Source organism: Triturus cristatus, chromosome 1_2 (genome assembly GCF_964204655.1).
Source record: "Triturus cristatus chromosome 1_2, aTriCri1.1, whole genome shotgun sequence".
NCBI classification, from domain to species: domain Eukaryota; kingdom Metazoa; phylum Chordata; class Amphibia; order Caudata; family Salamandridae; genus Triturus; species Triturus cristatus.
This window is the reverse complement of record NC_140580.1, coordinates 1,120,886,261-1,120,905,789: the sequence shown is the minus strand read 5'-3', so window position 1 is coordinate 1,120,905,789 and position 19,529 is coordinate 1,120,886,261. Positions and strand designations below refer to the sequence as shown.

The following is a 19,529-nucleotide window of genomic DNA, read 5'->3' as shown; positions in this document are numbered from 1 at the left end:
GTATGAAGAGAAGCAATTCATAAGTATTGGTGTGTAGATGTGTCAAACTGTCAGTCCTACTTCAGAAGAGATAGGGTCTTGAGTTTATTTCAGCTGGCAGAAGATAATTCATATGTATCGGTTAAGTCTTCCAAATCAGAGGGGGGGGGGGTAGGGACAAAAGAAACCCCACTGTGGCATGGGACTCGGTTGCCATAGGTTTTGGCCTTAAAGAGCTTCAAACTCTGGGACGTGATGGTTTTATCAAGGCTGGGGGACGTCCTGTCAGGCCGGGCAGTAAAATTGTTCTTAGAGCTACAGGCAAAATATGACTTAAACCGCACGCAATTCTTTTGATAGCTGCAGAAAGGACACACACTCACACAAGACATCAGAAGGCCCATGGACATACCAGAATTTAGCCCACTGGAGGCCAAGATACTCCTTGGCGAACTGACTGACATAAGATCTCTCAGGTGTATCGATCTTTAGTGGTCGTCCACCACCAGACTTATTCGACCGTCTTCGAGAGGCCCAGACGGGTGTATTTCGAGCAACTCACGGACGATGACTGGAGGGAGGCTTGTGCATCTCGCCGCAAATCAGCAATTGCTACCCTGTTGCACCTAATACAGTGGAATTTCGTGCACAGTGTTAATTATACAAGGGCGAGCCTATAGAACATGGGGGTTGTGGCCTCACCAGCTTTCCTCCGCTGTATAGCAGAGCGGGTGATATTCTATTTACAGTTTGGACATGTGAGAGGCTGGCCCCATTTTGGGAGGGGCTACTGACCTGACGTGTGGGACGTGTGTTGGGATAGACGCTAACCCTTAAACCCAAGCTCGTCCTTCTCCATATCATGGATGAGATAGAAGCTGACAGATAGCGTGACTCTCTGCTGAAGTTGGGAGTGGTGATAACAAAGAGAGACATACCCAGAGCCGGGAAAGACAGCGTTCCTCCACCCTTGGAATGATGGAAATCCGAGTTCGACCGAATCATGAGCCTGGAAATCCTAATTTATAAGGCCTGGGGCTACCCACTTAAACACTACAAGATATGCGCCGAATGATGTAGATCCCGGGGCATTGCCCTTCAAAGAGTTAAAAACCGTCATTACTTCCTGGATGACAAAATCCAGCCTTATATGGACAAAGTTAACTTCTGGTTGGATGTTGGTAGACTTTGTTCTTGCTTCTGTTATTGTACTCATGCTATATCGCAAGCTTGGGCAATCGGGCATTTGTGGTTTTACTTGGTTATTTGTGCAAATATGTTTGACGCATCAAAAACGAATAAAATGTTGTTCTTCCAGATCAGAACTCCTGGTGGGCATACATCTTGAACTTAAACTCCCAGAGGAAAACACACTTTTTCATTTTCAATCTTTGTGAAAGTGTTAGACAGATGATCCAGTTTGATGGTGGTAAACTCCGCTTTAAGATGTTAACTGCTTGATGTTTGTGAACTGGCCAGACAACAATGAGCTTTGCTTAGAAACTTATTTAGACACTCATACGGTATTATGTCTGATCGTGTGAAAGGCTTCTAGACTGAATGTCTCTAGATCCAGATACTAGTTTCAGTCGATTTGGCATATTTTCAACATTTAAAGAAGGGCCTTGAAAACCACCATGTTCGTTTAATGATGCATCTTGGGCATCTGAAGCTTGGCGTTGGCAGGTGTTTAAACGCCATTGGAGACCCTAACTAGAAACTCTAGAATGAAATTGATACTGTAGTTGGTAATTTCCAAGGAGAGGCCTTTTGCCCTTATATAGTGGCACACTTGAGAAAAGGTTGGTAGAGCGGATCGTGCCCCTTGCGAAAATAGACACGCTCCGATGTGGGATCTCCTTTGCATGCTGGGTGATTTCTTCTGAATCTTTCATGGTGTGTCCAAAATGGAGGACAGCATTAAGAGGACCAATGACAACATGAATTTGCACAACAATTGTAGTTTATTTCGCTTCTTGTTATTTCTCTAATGTTTGCATCCCCCCCGATCCCAGGTATGCATGAATCTACCTCATGTCTTCCATAATTAATATTTTATTCTTATACAAAAAATTGCTGAATGGTCTAAAGTCGATGTGGAAGAAGTTTAATCTTTGACCTTTACTCATATGGCTTTAGTAGGTAGTAACCTTTAAAAAAGTAATAATTCTCACCTCTAGTTCCTGGCATAGAATGCAGATTTTCGTAGCTATAGTAAGTAAAAGTAATGATTGTCTGAAGGAAACATGCGTGATTTGTTTTATCTTGTTACTTCTAATGTTGGGGTTGCTCATCGCCTTTGATATGGTGTTGTAGCTGCCTACCCGGTGCTGGGGATTTGGATGTGGTTTGCTTGTGGGAGTAACAGAGTGTGGCACCTGAAAGAAGGTGCAAGGAAGAGAGATGCATCGAGAGAGTCTAACAGGAGATGTTCGGTCGAATTATTTTGCACAGCGGCTTTTGTAGAATCTGTTGGTAATTGTAGCCTTCACCCTTCCCTCAGAGTTTCTTGGAAACGTGGCTTGCTTGAATGGTCTTGTTTTCTGCTGTTATCTTACAAAAGTTCTATCCTAAATCTCACAGCCGGTCCTTAAAAGATCCAACACATCCCTTACCGATAACTTGTGAAAATCTGTATTTCATCTCATTTGCTATCACAAAATCATTAAAATCACTAGTGTGTTTCAATGTAATTGGTAAATACGTTCACTGTACCACCAAACCTTTCTTGTAATTTCCAAACCAGAAACATACTCTTCGTCTGTTGATGTCCCAAAGTATCTTCTGCAGTTGTTGCCTCGTGTGTGCACAGGGCAGAAACCTGCTCTTTCCAGAGATAGGACTCCTTATCCGCTACCCCAGACATGTCCCACAGGCTGGCCCTCCACAGCCAGCATTGGGTCACCTCCCTGGCTGGGTGGATAATGGCTTCTCCTGTGCAAGAATTAATGGCTCCACAATGTGCAATTTCCAGAAAATTAACTAGATATTTTGTCAATTCTGTCCCTGGCTTCATTTGTCAGACCTTACAGTGTCCAGTGACAAGTTAAAAGATTTTCCCTGACAAATGAAGTTTGCCACAGGTGACAGATCAGGAAAATGTTAATGTAACGGCCCTCTTATGCCGCCCAGATTTATTTGAAGCCATTAAGGCACCTCGGAATGGTAAGAGCCTCTGGCCTGGAATGGATTTTCCATTGAATTTTATACAACATGTGTTAATAAGTTTGATGTGCCCCTTTTGATTACAGCTAATCATGCTTTATCTTCGAGGTCACTATGGAACGCGCACTCGCGGATCTTTGTAGCCAGCATCCATTTCTCTTGATGCACAAAAGAACCTCACGATCCATGTTTCCAAACAGATGCCCATCCCTTGTCTCCATGACAGTTCTCACCTCCGCTAATAAATAATCAGGGAACTACCTTACATCCAGACACGATTAGAATTAATTATGGCCTGTAATGAATTTGATTTGTCAGAGACGTAGAAGTTCCGTTAAATGGATATTTTCGATTTAATATGATGGGTTCACCAGAATGCTGTCTGACTAACAGCGCTTGAATTAGTTTTCCAGAGTACCTAATTTTTGAGAAACCAACAAATGGATGCAAGGCTTTTTATAGAACTCCGAATACTGTTCAATTTGTTGCCGTTGCGCTCGTCATGCAGTAATCTCTCTGATGGCCAACGGGATGGCTTCTGTTTTGCGGCACAATTCTGAGTGACCCAAGTCATACCCTGCCAGTGTGTTTGTACTTTGACCAGTGAAGTAGGGTGGCACTACAGTTGTTTTTGTATGGAAGAATAAGGATAAATCTATATTTCTGCAGAGTCTTGGACATCACTGACATGCCTTACTGGTCCCTGACTCAGCGCTTCTCAACTGCTGGTCCTATTACAGACCAGCCCTTGAAGCAGCATTCATCCTTTCTTGGCTGCTCTTATCTAGGCCCTCCTGACCACAGATCTGTGTCTGCTGTTTCAGGTGTCATTGGGATGTGTTGCTTTGTTCCTTGGGGACAGCGATCAGGAGTCTATCTGGACATCCACCTGCCACGTGGGGTTCAGTAGACTGCTGTGTACAATGAAAGGGCTCAGGTCAGTTGTTCTTTACTTACTAGTGGCCTTTGAGATTGGTTTTTCTCTTTTAATATTATAAAAATGAATCAGAGCAGCATTTCTAAATCTTCTGAGCTCTCTATTTTGATAACCATCTGTATCCAGCCACTCTTTGTTTGCAGGCTGTCCCTCGCTCTTATCTGCTGTCTGGACTATTCTTTCTGTCACCCAAACCTGAGCTTTCCTCACGGATGTCTCTGTAAGATCTCAGAAATGACTGCTTTGCTTAATTTTGAAGAAATGCTCTCCTGTAGACCATCACAAATCGCCCAATCACAATGCTTTTGCCACCAAGTGATTATTGCTTCCCTTTATTTGTTTGTGGTGTTTTAGAGTGTCAAACCTCTCACTTTGTGACTACCTCAGAGTGTTTTAGAGCCTAGATGTTGGGGAAAAAAGTTCATGTGCTTGGATTGTTGATCCTGTTATGGGCAGCTGGAAGGGCACTGGACATGGGCTGGATTTGGGATGAGGGGACTTGAAGTATCCTCATGTGCCCATAGTAGTGTCAGCCTCGGATCACTGGTGACGCTGGTGGCTACTGGGGGAGGGTTTGCAGAGACTATGGTATTATTTCCAACAAATAACTGACACTACTCCTTTTTATGTTTGAGTTGTGATTTTTGTTTTTCAATAAAAAATATCATATTTATTTATTTTTCGAGCTCTCTATATCGCGAACTAGACCCGAAGGTATCGGAGCGCTTTACAGAGATATCACAGCAGCAATAACGTGAGGTACATGTGGAGGAAATACAAATACATAGTGAAACTACGTAAAAATAGAATAGAATACATGGTAGAATATGTGGACAAATAGCTCTGAGGTAGTTAAGGTAGGGTGTTACACAATTGGGGAGAAGTGGATGCACAGAGCTGGCACAGTAGCAATTACATGAGTTACATATGGAGTAAACGAAAAGACATAGTAACAGTATATAAAAGAAGAATAGAGTATATACAGTAGGAGTAGGATATGTGAACACATAGCTCGGAGGTAGTTAAGGTAGGGTGCATACGTTTGTGTACCAATGTGTTGCATTAATGACTCAGGGCAGAGCAGAAGTGTACAGTTCCTTGCTCTGAATGAGGGCGGAAGAGTACTGGGTGTGCCTGTTACAAAAAAGAAGCAGTGAAGCACATTGGAGTTATTATCTACCTCTTCTAGCCAAATATTTGCACATAGTCTGAATAGGAAGAGGATAGGCACAAGGAGCTCGAAACATTGTTCTGAATGGTTTGGACATGTTTGTCACTCGCAGGCACTTGCACCCTCCAAAAATGTAAGAATTGTAGTGGAAAGAAATTGTATATCTTTCCGCTTCTTGTATCGAGTAGTAACTACACGAAGGTCTTTGTGGAATATTTCACACTATTTAATATGCTTATTAATTGATGAGTTGGCGTAAGACTGTGAAACTTCATTGTGTTGGTGACCTATTGTAAATTCATTATGTGACAATGATGGCTCACAGGCTACGAGGTAACCACATTATGGAATAGCAAGCATATCATTGTAATAAGACGCGTTTGGTGCAACAGGTAGAATATGTCCGCAGGCACCATTCTGAAAGATACAGACTGTATGATATTGGCCACAAGTAGCTGAGGTCATCTGGAATCTGAGATGGGTCCTCAGTTTGGTGATACTCCCCCTCCCCCCTCCACCCCCCCCCCCATCCCTCCCCATTATACAAGGCTTGTATGAAGCGTTTTCTGTTCGGGAATCTTCAGGCAATGTGGCTGTGTTTTCAAGAACAGGTTAATTGTTCCATAGTGTACGGCTATGCCCTTAGGGTGACCTTCGCATAGGTGTTTGCCGCTTTAAACTTTTGGTGGGTTGACTGTGTGTGGTCATGTGTAGGGGGCTAGTTGGTACTTAGTCAGGGTTGGGTGGCGGTGCAGCCTGGATTTAAGTTACTGTATAACTTGTTTTTCATGGTAATGTTGTGTCGTGGTTCTCATGGTGGTCTGTCTGTGTTTTCTTTTCGGAGGGCAGTGCAGACTGCATTATAGGAGCTGCACCACCACCACTAGCAGGGCTTGGTGAGCTGTTCTCCGTGGTTTCTTTATATGGAGTGTGTGTCAGAGACATGGACCTCTGAGATGTTGGCCCCTTGAGCACTGCATTTAGTGAGAGCAGTTTGATGTCGGAGTCTGATTAGGATTACCTCTGGTTCTTTATTTTTGGCATCCTAACTGATGTTGTCCCCAGGATGATGGACCAGAAACTACAACAATCATTGAAAATGCAATAGGTCTCGCCCTCGTTTAAGTTAATGCAATTCTGTTTGTAATTAGGTGGCTTTTTAGCTTTGGTTTTATTAGTGTTTTTCAAACTTTCATGTACATAACATGCATATGTATGCATATATCTATATGTATGCATGCATTTATATTTGTATAGATATGCAGATGTGTGTGTATATATATATATATATATATATATATGTTTATGTATGTATAAATATATATACACATACATATATATATAAATGCATATATATATATGTGCATATGTTTGCGGGTAGAGCGAGGCAGAGAGGTGTAGAGAGTAGTAGAGAGAGGCAGAGAGAGAGGTAGAGAGAGAGGTGTAGAGAGGTAGAGAGTGAGTAGTAGAGTGTAGTAGAGAGAGAGTAGTAGAGAGTAGGAGAGTGAGTAGAGAGTAGTAGAGAGTGAGTAGAGAGTAGTAGAGAGTGAGTAGAGAGTAGTAGAGAGTGAGTAGAGTAGTAGAGAGTGAGTAGTAGCGTGAGTAGTAGAGAGTGAGTAGTAGAGAGTGAGTAGAGTAGTAGAGAGCAGTAGAGAGTGAGTAGTAGAGAGTGAGTAGAGTAGTAGAGAGCAGTAGAGAGTGAGTAGTAGAGAGTGAGTAGTAGAGAGAGAGTAGTAGTGAGTAGTAGAGAGTAGAAGATGAGAAGTAGTAGAGAGGAGTAGAGAGTAGAGGATGAGGAGTAGTAGAGAGGGAGTAGTAGAGAGTAGTAGAGAGTGAGTAATAGAGAGTCTAGGCCCGTCTGAGGTCCCCGCGCTCTGTTACTTGCTGAACTGCACACTCCCGAGTGCAAACAAGCTGCAAAGGCCCACATCAAAGAATGGGCTTGGTTGGAAATATTGGGCAGTCATCTTCTTTAACCAAAACGGAGACTGGAATGTTAACACTTTAGGGATTTTTTTTGGGGGGGGGGGGTGAAGGAGGGGGGCAGGGCTTCAGGGGAGGAAGAGGATTGTTTGAAAAAAGCGAGCTGTATGTGACTATCATTTTCAGGTTGGTACAGCTTGGTGCTCTGCCCAGCTCTAGAACAACACAGCGGGCAAATAGTGAACAAGGACATCATGGCGAGATGAAAGGACCGATATAGCAAAATCAGCTTCAGGGTGGGCGAGGAAGCCAAAAGCTGCTCAAATGTGGACGAAACGCAGAGCTTTGAACCCCGCAGAGGCTGATGAATTTTGAAATACAATATTACAATATTACATTTACCTTTTATAATCCTTGCACTACAAACGGAATTGTCTCTTGACATTTATGTAGTAGGTGTGATTATCTGTCCCAGTGGTTGAACTTACAAGGATGCAAGGTAAGGTCTGTCCCGCTAGGATTATTAACCTGGGATCTGCAGGAGACAGATCTGTGTGGCATGAGCTCAACCCCAGCACTGTCCTACAGTGTGTGGAATCCTTTGTGTGTGAGGAGCACATTCTACATGCAATAGTATGTGGCTTCTGCGTGCCATCAAGGCTCTAACCTCTTTCACCAAATGCAAAAAGCTGTTAACACATTTAATACAATTCGCCCGCTTTAATAACAAGCGCTCGCCATTGCCTTGTCCTCTCCCTGCGCCTCTGAGGCAGATAAGAAAAGTCTTCACGACCACCGTGAATCAGACGAGCCCGTCCAGGAAAAAGCCAAAGGGAGGTTACTAAAAACCCTCCTTTCCAATGGGAAGCCAGCGTTTACCATAAACGCTGATGCTACCCAATGGAAAGGAGGGCCGTGATTGAGTCCCCTTAACTTGTTTACTATAAGTCTCGAGGCGAGGAGCTCATGCGCGCTCCAACGCCAGCCGAGACCTAAAAATCGATTAGTCGCTCTGCCAGGGCTGCCAGGCTTTCAGTATCGAATAGTAGGAGGCCCTTGCAGACTTGTTGTCTCTTCAGTTGCTACAGTTGGAATGGTACACTCCCAACTTGTTGGGAAGAAATAAAAGGTGGTCATATAAACAAAGAATGTGCAAATTAGATCAGAACAGGGATTGAGAAGGTACAAGATGACCTAAAGAGCGGTGGATTATCGTTGGGATGGATTAACATTTCTAATAACGGGAGACTTTCCAGAGATTTGACGGTGTAGAGGAAGCAGAAGAAACATGATATGATCTCAAACTGTAGATGTTGATTGTGACTTCTAGTGGATGGATGGCAACTGTGTGACTGTCATCAGATAAATAACCTCCGGGAATTGATTGTTTTTTATAGAATGTTCTCAATACGTACAGTTATCATTAAATGATAATTTTTTTTGTGTGAAAAGTCAATGATATTACTGGTATGGTTTCACTGACACATAAACTGTGCAAGGTAGCATTCCACCTCGATGTAAAGGGTTAATTGATTGTGATTACCTCTCTTTACTTCCTTATGTTTCTGTCCTCTCAATTTCCACTCTGTACTTCAAGAAATGTAAACCTGTGTATGGTTATATTTTTGTTCTGAAATTAACTTTTTAATTGCATTATTGGTGATTGATGGGCATAGGCATATTTAAAATTTTTGACCCATTTAAAAAGGAATAGTGTACCCTTTTGACGCCAGATTTTCTGCTTTGTAATGTGGCGCTCCGGACTGCGAGTCTGAAGTTTTAATATTAATTCTGTATTAATGATCATCCTCTTCTGTCTATTGTAGTCGTACTAATAAAGCTGCTAGTATGTTTAGTGTGGAACAGGGAACACAAAACCAAGTATAAATCATCCCACTAGGAATGAAAGGCATCATGCGTGCTTGAAGCATCACCGCCATGTGTTTGCCTTCAGACTTGCTTTGCTGGGCTCGATGTTGTGGTCTCTGCTAGCAACAGTCATTTCCTGCTTGTGCCTCAAGACATAGCAACACTTTACTGACGAGAGCGACAGACACAGGTTTGCTTCACATCCATCAGTGCAAGCAGTAGCCCCTACTCGGCACTTGTGGTCACCTTTTTGGTTGACACCAACTGATGTGCCAGCAGATGAGCACAGGTAGGCACCTCCGTCTGGTGGGCTTGTCCAAGTGAACCACCCTGCAACCTTCACCTAAAGCAGCGCTATTTATGGCCCATCCTTCTCAACATCTCTGATTTCAGCAGTGGTCATAGGTGCCACAAGTCATCTGCAGGAGAACAACTTAATAATGTGTGTGTCCTATAAACCCTCAAGAAGGATAATGCATCATTTATTTGAAATCGAACACCATATACCCAACTTAGTCAGGTTTTCTGCTATTTAAATTAAAAAATAACATTCTTTTTGTAACATTGGCGATGTTCAGATTTCAACAAGTAGCTTCTACAATCCAACAATATTCGGGCTAGCCATATCCCATTTCCACTCAGCCTCCCACAATCTCAGTTGAGTGGCGATGCTGGGGTGGAAGATCACATTGTTCAGGATGCTTTGGGCGAGCCTCACCTTCTGTCTCCTCCGTGGTAGAAGCTGATCCAGAGGAGATCCTCATCTTAGTAAAATGCTCCTTTTGCAGACATTTTAGATATAGCATAAAGTTTACTTCCTAAGAATCTGAAAAAAAAGTCAGTAGCATCTGGCACTGCAAATTAATAATGGAAATATCAAGATTAAGCACTTATTCTGAAGGTATGGGTCTGCTTCTAGATACTGTTAATGTAGTTTTGCATCCTGAGAGAGAGATTCTCTGCAAAAGCATGAAGTGGAGAAACCACTGTTGAACCCCAGGTCTACGGAGCAGGGATCCTAAACACTCATTTGAGCTGACAGGAAGTACTTGGTGTAGATCGGCTCTCTCCTGAGCTGCCGGGTAGGGACGTTGCCGAGCTCTCTAGATTTGCCGAGAGATCCACAGTTTCCTCTTTGGTGCAGTACATCATTAACTGGCACTTAATTTCAAATGCAGTTTTTTTTCTACCCGACTCTGCACACATAATAATGAACTTATGCTTTCTCCCCAGGGCCATGTTGGAACCACAGCCACTAAAAAAATTGATGTCTACCTCTCCATGCAGACCAGCCAGGATAAGCTCCTACCCATGACAGTAGTGACAATCGCCAACGCCAAGGTGCATGACCTCATTGGGCTGATATGCTGGCAGTACACCAGTGAAGGACGGGAGCCCAAACTCAAGTAAGACTTTAAGCGTCATGTCTGTTGCGCCGCTGTTTAGTCTTGAGATGGCTTCTCATCATGGTCAACTTCAGAGATGGATTGTGCGATTCTGTAGCATGTGCCCTGCTGTTCTTAACCTATGCTGACTCTGTCTAACAGGATGCATTGATGCTTCTGCGTTTGACTCTGCTGCATGTCGCTCCAGGTGTCAGTATGGGGGGGGGGGTCCTTTTTTTGTTTTTTTAAATACTTATCAATCCCAAAAGCTATCCGGATGAGTTGAATAAACCACTCCGGGACATAAGTGAAACTCCTGCCAGCAACATCTTGTGGCAGCAAGAAATGGTACATTTGAGAGAGATTGGAAGAGGGAGGGAGCCGAAGAAACCTAACCATCTCAATACAGGGGGCACCAGCAGCTTTATCGAATTTCTAGCTGCTTTACCTTTAGAAGATGCACCATATATTCACAACAGTATACACATATGAGGGTTTCTATTGATTTTTGTACGTCTTTCTTCAGTGTTTACAATTTATAGTTGTATCTGGTGATTTCTCTGCTCAATTTTGTAGGGACTAAGTGATGCTATTTTCTTTTTCAGGCTCTCTCGCTATTTGTTGCCCCTTATGATAGTGGAGAGCATGAAAGGGAGGGGTATCCTCAGTAGTTAGCAGGAAGGCAGTATAAGTCTCTGAAAGGAAGCAAACAATTTCTCCCTTATAGAGTAAACTAAGGAAGAGAAAGTAAAGGAAAATAAAACATAAAGGTTTGATACTAAAACCCACTCTGAGAATATTTTAAGGAAACTAAAGCTTGCAGTTCCAAAAGAGACTGGGCTATACGGTAGGCTCGTTGGACAGTTAAAAAATATATTTTTGTTGGCTCATCTTTCAGGTCATTACGAGAGTGAATCCTCCGATGTTAGAGATTTGTACCCGAGAGCCTAGGGTGTTGAGGTAGTTAAGATGCCCTCAGCGTCTGATTTCTCTCTCTGCTTATGAAAGTATGGTCTCCCACTCTAAGCGTCATCTCTTCTGAGGCGGGACTTGGACTACTCAGCTAAATGTACGCTTTGGTGCTGTACTTTATGCCTAGGTAGGGTGGGTCTCTGAGTTAAGAGTTACGTCGGCACAAACTGGTCCAAGGTGACGTCTTTGGTACTTTGTGAATATTAAACCTCACAAGTAAGCCACGTTTTATCTGCCTTTATCAGTGAAACGCTTGTGTTGTGGTATGTGTTGAGTGGCATGGGTATGTGACTGTGGGGTAGATAGCAGTACAGTATTGCAGTATTTTCATAAACAATCTGCCACTTAAGCTGTTTAAGAATAAATATGTTGCCTCTGTTTGCTTGTCATGCAAGATATTACCTTCTCAGAGTATAATGAAAAGTATTTTGAAAAAGCTCTTTGTTTACCTTAGAGCATGAAGCTACAAAATGAACAAAAACTGGTGTATTGTTTGGCTCACATTTACAGCAGACTACTTTTTAGGTCTCGCCTAGCGATGTAGCGCATGCGGAGCTCGCCTTGGCGAGATCTATTGTTGTGGGTTTTGCTTTCGAAGGGGGACAGGAGATGTGCACTTGCCCGGGCAGCCGATGTGCACGCTCACGGCGTCTCTTCTCTGGCGAATTCAGCTTGCGCCCGGAGAGCAGATGTGCACTTTCCCAGACAGCCGATGTGCACACTCACTGCGTCTCGCGCGCTCCCACCGCTCTTTCACTTTTGCGCGCTCAAACTATGCCCCTGCTGCACTCATGACACAGAGTGCTGCCTGTGTAACCAAGGACGTGAGGACTTCAAGGTCGCAGAGGCACAACGAGGCTGCAGTGGGTGGCTCTGGTTGCCAGCTCTTCTCCAAGCCATCCCTGCAGGGCAAGAACTGCTCCCATGAAGCTTAATGCTGCTCACACGGTGAGAGCTGCTTGCACAATTTTTATAATGACTGACTCCCCACACACTCACGGGACGCCAGCTTTGTCAATGAAGGAGCAGCACCTTCCCTGTTGCTGCTCGGGATGCTGCTTGCCGCCAACCTCAGCGCGGCACCCACTTTATGGACGTCGCATTATAACTTTTAAATATGCTCCCTTCCAGCTGCACGGATGCCGCGCTTCATGGTTCCTGAAGCGGGCTCTGTTGCGGGTGCATCGTCCGTGTGCCACCATTGTTCCCATCCCTCTCCCATGCATGGCTTCCAGCATTCGCTCTGCTCACCCACAAAGTGGACTTTGGCCATTTCTGGGCTGTGAAACATTATGGCTGTAACACGCTGTTCATGCTGGCTGACCCTGCAGTAATTAACTGTGCCAGTCCGGCCTTCTGCTGACTTTAGACGTGCCGTGACACTTACCGAGTAAGTCCATAAACATGCCCGATGTCCCCAACCTTCTGACCTGCAAGCAGTCCTGCTTTCTTTTTAAACCACCGAAAGACAGAAAGGCTCCCCCACCGGGACTAAGCGTTAGGAATCCATGAAATCAGCTGTGGCCTGGGATTATTTACAGCTAGATCATTTGTTGGTTTATGTTGTCCTGCACGCGTCTGATCTCGTAGACGCGGCTGGTGGGCTTGACACACAGTTAATTAAAAGAGGCCATGTGAAGTGTTAATAATAGGGAGGAAGCCTTTTAATTACAAAGATTTTCTCTTAAACAACTAATTAATCTAAAATATATCGCAATTTTAGGCTCTTGTGAAAGAGGATTACTCCGGTTTCAAAATAGTAGCCTCGATCACTGCACAGGAATAAATTGTGTTGCCCTTCCCAGACCGCAGGCGCACTTTCGGATACTTCCAACACGCCAGGTAATTCACAAAGTGCTGGGGTGCGCATGCGAGGGGAGGGTTTCAGCAGCACCGGGCGCAGTATTTGAAAACAATCTGGAAGCAGATCGACAGAGGTAGGAGCTGAGGTACGGTGCAGATGCTGCCAATCCTTCAGGTGAGATGAAATAGCTCAGCAACCCGGCTTTAATACCCCCATTTAGTTATTGCCATCTGTCCATTCTCAGCCGCTGCTCAATACATTCTGGCACTTGACATGTTTTGTGTAATCAAAAATTGTCCCCTCCCTAAATTCTAGCCATCAGCACACTTTATAAATCGCACGCTTTCATACTCTACCGGCAGACACTCTCCATTTCACATTAACATCTGCGCTCGTAAGCAGGGCTTTAAGTGGAACGAAAAAAACTGGGGATGGCGGGTCTCTAAAAGAGCTGTGGCAAACTTGCCTACGGGATGTGGCCTGCACAATCAGGGGAAGGGCCTAATTTGAACTCTACGCTGTAAACAAAAAACATTGTGCTTGTTTATATGGCCTCTAATATTGCTCCATGAGGGATAGCTGAGGCCTAAAACATAGGGTACACTGACTTGGGTTCACTAATAACATTGTCATCATAGCGCGGTAAGAATCTTTTGTCAGTACATTTTAAAAACACTCTTTTAATAATTGTCTCTCGAAACTGTGATGCCTTAAAGTAAAACGCTACTCCGTGTTTAGGAAACACACTTTTTTTTTAATTTTGAAGAAACTTTATCGACTCAAAACATGTTGATAGCACAATTTACATTCAAAGCCTGACCGCATCTGGCAATGACTACACATCGTCTCTGTAGGACACAGATCTATGCAGGCATATGTGGATTTGTTTTCGCTAATATCAGATTAACATGCATTTGTAATACGTCTCGCATTTACAAGAGTTTGAGCTATTGGCATTGTAAATGACAATGCCTTTTATTGATATGTTTTGAAAACCTGAAAGCAATGCTTAAACACCACTTTGTACTTATAGTTGTTGCTTATGAGAAGCAAGGCTGCCAGTAACTGCGCCTCTACCACTGCCAGCTTTGCTTCTCGTAAGCTAATACTATAAGTACAAATTGCGTGTATACACACCGCTTGCACGGATTCAAAACACACAAATAAAAGGCCTTGTTATTTACAACGTCAGTAGTTCAAACTCTCGAAAATGCGAGACCTATTGCATTGCAAATGCTTGTTTCTATATTGTATTGTATTGTAATTGCATTTATATAGCGCTAACTACCCCTGGCGAGGCGTCAAATGCTTTTTCGGCGAGTAGCACGCTACTCCGGGACCCATAGAGGATTAGTGTTGAATTAGTATAGTGAAACATGCAGGTACATTTTAAGTGGTGGATAGGTTAGTCAATTATTTGGAATTGGAATGATAGCAGAAGGATAGAGGAAAAATAGGTTAGTATATGACTCAAGTATGTTGTAATTTTGTCATCACACGAGTATTGACGAAGTTGTAATTTGTCATGAAGTGCATATTATCTGTCGACAGCCATGCAACGAGCAAAGCTGTTCGTTCAGGGTTCTTCACTAGAGCTTTCACTCTTTGCTCATGGTTATAGATAATTAGACATACAATCTATTATTGCTGGGTTTTTTTTCATGTTTACCTGTGAAGTGTGGTCCAGGGCATACTGCTCAACCACGTATTTTCCCTAGCCTCATTATATTGTGCTTTAGTCCTTCTCCATGGCAGTGAGTTTACAAAGTTATGCTGCATGAGCTGGGTCTCTTGTTCAGTTTGTTACCTTAAAGTGCCATTTGAAGGTTGCAAGGTTTAAGATGTCTTCAGATCTTCGCAGAACAGTACGCAATTACAGCTCATCCAGGTGGGCTTCTTTGTACTTATGTTATCTCTACATTACTCGATTGCTGAATTACAACTTCTTCTACATGGTGGTTACTGAAGCTCTGACAATTGTTTTCTCAAATTGGAGTTTTTTGTGTTACGGTTACACTTTACTTTGTGACCTTTCACTACTTTGGTTTTGGTTACCTCATTTTTGATCTTTGGCTGTGTTCAGGGTTGGCAGCAGTGGAGTCTGTTTTGATCCAGTGCCAACAGTGTTGATTATTACTTTTGGCATGGTCTGCATTTATCGGTCAATCTCTTACTATGAAATGAGATTCAGCATCCTGGATTTTGTCCATTATACAATTAATGGTGTTGAGAGACTTCAACTATTGACTTAATGCAATTTGCAACGTAGATATGTTCAGGTATATCCACGTAGTCCTCTTAGCTAAGCCACACGCCATAATAACGGGAATTGTGCACACACAATTTGATCAAGATAAATCTACTTTTAATTCAGCTGTTCTGATCATTCCTCCATTCTTTGCCAGTTTTATATCGTAAGCCCTAGGGCGGAGCAATTAATGAGAAAATTGGTTCACCTCTGCCTCCATTTGGTGAAAGAAAAGTCTACTCCTAACCACGAAAGAAGCTTTGCTGAGTCCACAAAGGGACTCTGCCATGTGTCATCTTGTGGAAGCTTGCTACTACAGCCTTTTATGAGCAGGCAGAAGCTATTGGATAAGCTATAGTTGTTTATCATAATGTCTAGAAAATCATCTTGCTTTAATACCCCCCCTGCAGCTGCAAGAGCAATTGTCACCAACTTGAATGGTGGAAGTTGATTTGCTGATGTGCTTTGGGTCACCATGACGAGGCGCAGGAAAGCCATCTTTCTGGCAGAAAAGAAAGACACAAGTAACAGTCAGCTTCTCCATTACTCAACCTGTGGACTCCCGAGATATTCTATTCTTCCTTTCATTTAATCGCATACCAAGTATAGAACTATGTGAGCAATGTTATCAGTTATTTTCATCTAAATTATTTCTGATATCCAAATTTCCCCAGCTGATGTAAAGAGTGAGAAGAAAGATAGAGCTTCATCTTTCACCTACCTGATGCATTCTGAAAGGGAGATATTCTCTTTAAGTAAGGCAGTTGCACTTATGTTTTACCTTAGGTGGCGATCATCTGCCATAATCAACTTGGATTTTATTCACTGCATATTCAGGAAGCCTGTGTTTATTCACTTGTCTGCCTGCAAAGTGGTAGGCTCCAGCCACCAATAGCTCAATGGTAGCTCCATTGCTGAATCCCAGTCCTTTGGAGAGCTGCACACCAGTTGCAAGCAAAACCCAAGCATACCTTCAGAAAGCTGACCCAGGGAAGGCATTGTGAACATTCATGGATATATTTTGTGAGCAGTACCCTTGCGCAGAAGTAGGTGGCATAGTTTGGCTCCGCGTGGCGTTGTGGTCATCAGAAGTTATGTGCACGCTGCCTATATAGGTGCCACCCCAGTGTGCTCACATCAGTACTTTTCTTTCTGTGCCAGTCAGCGCAGTTCTGGAGAAGAGCTACCCCAAGTCTTGTTTGACTTACCTTTTTTCATCTTTTTTTCTAGATTTTTCGGTTGGCGTGTCAAGGATATCAGTGTGTAAAACTGGTTTCAAAACGTGTGGCGCTTGTCACTGACATATCTGTTAAGGACCCACATTTGGTGTGCCTCTGGTGCTTGGAGCGAGACCACGACATCAAGATGTACGTCAGTTGCTGCACCATGCACCCCAAGGCACTGAGGGAGCGGTCCCTCAAACTCCGTGACGCTGAAGATCTCGGTCGAGAGGAAGTTCCAAAGATTGGTCACGGAGCCACTCCAAATGCTCGTCGTCAGGGAAATATTGTAAGTCCCATAGGCACAACTTCACCACGTCCGTCAAAGTCATCTGATGAGACGAAGGAGCGCACACTCAAGGCCTAGCTCTGTGGTGGAGCCTGCACCTGGGAAGTCTCTGCACCTCCCAGAATTTCCAGCAGCCGGAGTGATCTCCGTCCAGTTACACAAATTTTATGAGGCCATGCACTTCATATTTGGGCAACACATCCCCGCTGGAGCGCCTTTGGGTCCTGTGGGCTCAGGAGGAGCCCCTACTGGTCTTCCGCTGGCAGGTTCGCTCCAGCGCCAGTCGGGCCTCTTGGATCCGTTGATGGAGCGGTTCCAATTGAGCCACCTCGACCTTCCCCGGCACCTGCTTCAGTGCTGATGTCCTACTGCTGCACCATTCCTGTCCCCATCCTCATTCCTGACTCCGACACATAGCCAAATGGGCATCATCCCTCGCTGATGGGACGGGGGCAGACTCTACATGACGGAGTCAGTTCCTTATACGTATGACAGGCCTGGATTGGGAGATGAATGGAAGGTAACTGCGGACCCAGATGGATACCATTTAGAAGATCCCGAAAGAAACTGGTATGAATATCTGGCAGATGCCGGTGGACTGGACACCTCTCCAGACACTGGATACAGAGGAGTGCGCCTCATTCGCAATGGTGCTGTAAGGGTAGGCTGAGGTCCTGGACCATATGCTACCCTCAGAGGTAGTCAAGACGGATATCTTGACGGAGGTGCTTCAGCTGGGAGTTGCCCCCACTGAACTGTTACTCCCATTTAATGAGGCCCCTACTAATGTTCTACTCTGGGCCTGGTCCGAGCCCTGCACAGGGGCTCCTGTGCAAAGGACAATTGCCCTTCATCATTGTCCCACCCCAAGTGACCCCAGTTTCCTCACCCTGTACTACACCCCGGAGATTATGGTGGTCAAGGCCTCCACCTCCAAAGTTAACCTCTGCACTTTTCCTATTACTCGACCGGACAGGGAATCCAAAAGGTTGGATACCTTCAGGAAGAGGATGTTCTCTTCTGCCAGCCTGCCACTGCAGTCAGTGAACACTGCATGCCTCCTGAGCTGATACTCCCTTACCATCTGGTACTCAGTTGCACAAGTGCTGTCCATGGTCTCGGAGGAGCCCCAAGCCATACTTTCTCAAGCAATTGCTGATGGGAGAGACGTAACCAAGTTCACCATATGATGTGGGCTGGATATGACCGACTCGCTGGGCAGAGTGATTTTATCGTCTGTGACCCTGAGGCACCACGCCTGGCTGTGAACCACTGGCTTTTCAGAGGATGTCCAAGCCTTGCTCATGGACATGTGCTTTGATGGCTCCCAGTTGGTTTGTAGAGAAGATGGACTTCTGAGCTCGAGCATTTTAAGGACAGTAGAGCTATGGCCAGGTCGCTGGGCCTTTCCATGGCCCTTCGGCAACCTCAGTGTGTCTTCCAGCCCTTTCATAGCCACGGAAGCCGCTTCCAACAGCATCTTGACATTCACAGCCACCCTGGCCAGCAAACCGCACAATCTTTTCGTGGTCGAGGATGCGGTTCCCACAGTCCATGTGGGACAGGCAGCCAGAGGTTGAGCCAAGCCACGCCCACCACCCCCCCAGACGTAGCCTCCAAATCCTTTCAGTATGCCCTGCGACCATCATGGGCATTCAGTGGAGGGCAGGATAAGCCATCACCTGCACCACTGACGGTCCTTAGCATCCAACTGTTGGGTTTTGCAACTAGTCCAAAGGGGCCGCTCCCTCCCCTTTGTGACCACCCCCCATGCCACCTACTTGTGACAGGTTGATGGCGGACCTCCTCTGCTTGCTTCGTGAGTGTTAGCTCTCTTGGCCAAGGTGGCTATACAGAAGTTGCCGGCATCAGAAATTAGTTGTGCTTGCTATTCCCGCTACTTTCTGGTGCCCAAGGAAGACTGAGGACTTTGTTCTATTTTTAGACCTGTGCCTCTCAATCTCTTCCTGAAAAAGAAAAAATCCCAAATGCTCATGCTCGCACAAGTCCTGTCTGCCCTGGACCCAAGCGTCTGGATGATATTACTGGACTTAAAAGATGCTTATTTTCACATCCCTGTCCTGCCTGCTCACAGATGTTACCTGCGGTTCACAGTAAGCCAAGAGCAATTTCAATTTGCTGTGCTCCCTTTCGTCCTGACCAGCGCCCCTTGGGTATTCATGAAAGGAAAGTGATGGCGGTGGTTGTAGCTCATCTGCAGAGGGCAGGGATTCCAGTCTTTCCCTACCTCAATGACTGGCTGTTGAAGGCGGGCTCACCTCAGGCAGTCGTCTCCCACCTTCAGACCATGGCGAACATTCTGCACTCGCTGGGGTTCACTATCAACGTGTGGAAGTCACACCTGTCTTCTTCCCAGATGCTCCCTTTCATTGGAGCTGTTCAGAACCCAGTGCAGTTTCAGGCCTATCCTCCCGAGCAGCGAGTTCAGGATATTCAGGCTAAGATACAGATATTTTGGCCTCTGTCCTGGATTTCGGTGAGACCGACTCTGAGGCTGTTGGGCCCTATGCCTTCTGCATCTTTCTTGTGACACATGCCTGTTGGCA

The 19,529-nt window shown here is 44.7% G+C and overlaps 1 protein-coding gene across 1 annotated transcript in view; it reads left to right on the top strand.

Annotated features, from left to right (window-relative positions):
- The window catches only part of MAPKAP1 (MAPK associated protein 1), an 826,525-nt gene that overhangs the window by 265,342 nt on the left and 541,654 nt on the right, over window positions 1–19,529 (top strand). Inside the window, exon 5 of the mRNA XM_085613805.1 lies at window positions 10,278–10,450. Coding sequence (XP_085469931.1) covers window positions 10,278–10,450 — 173 coding nt within the window. The remainder of the gene's footprint in view (window positions 1–10,277; window positions 10,451–19,529) is intronic.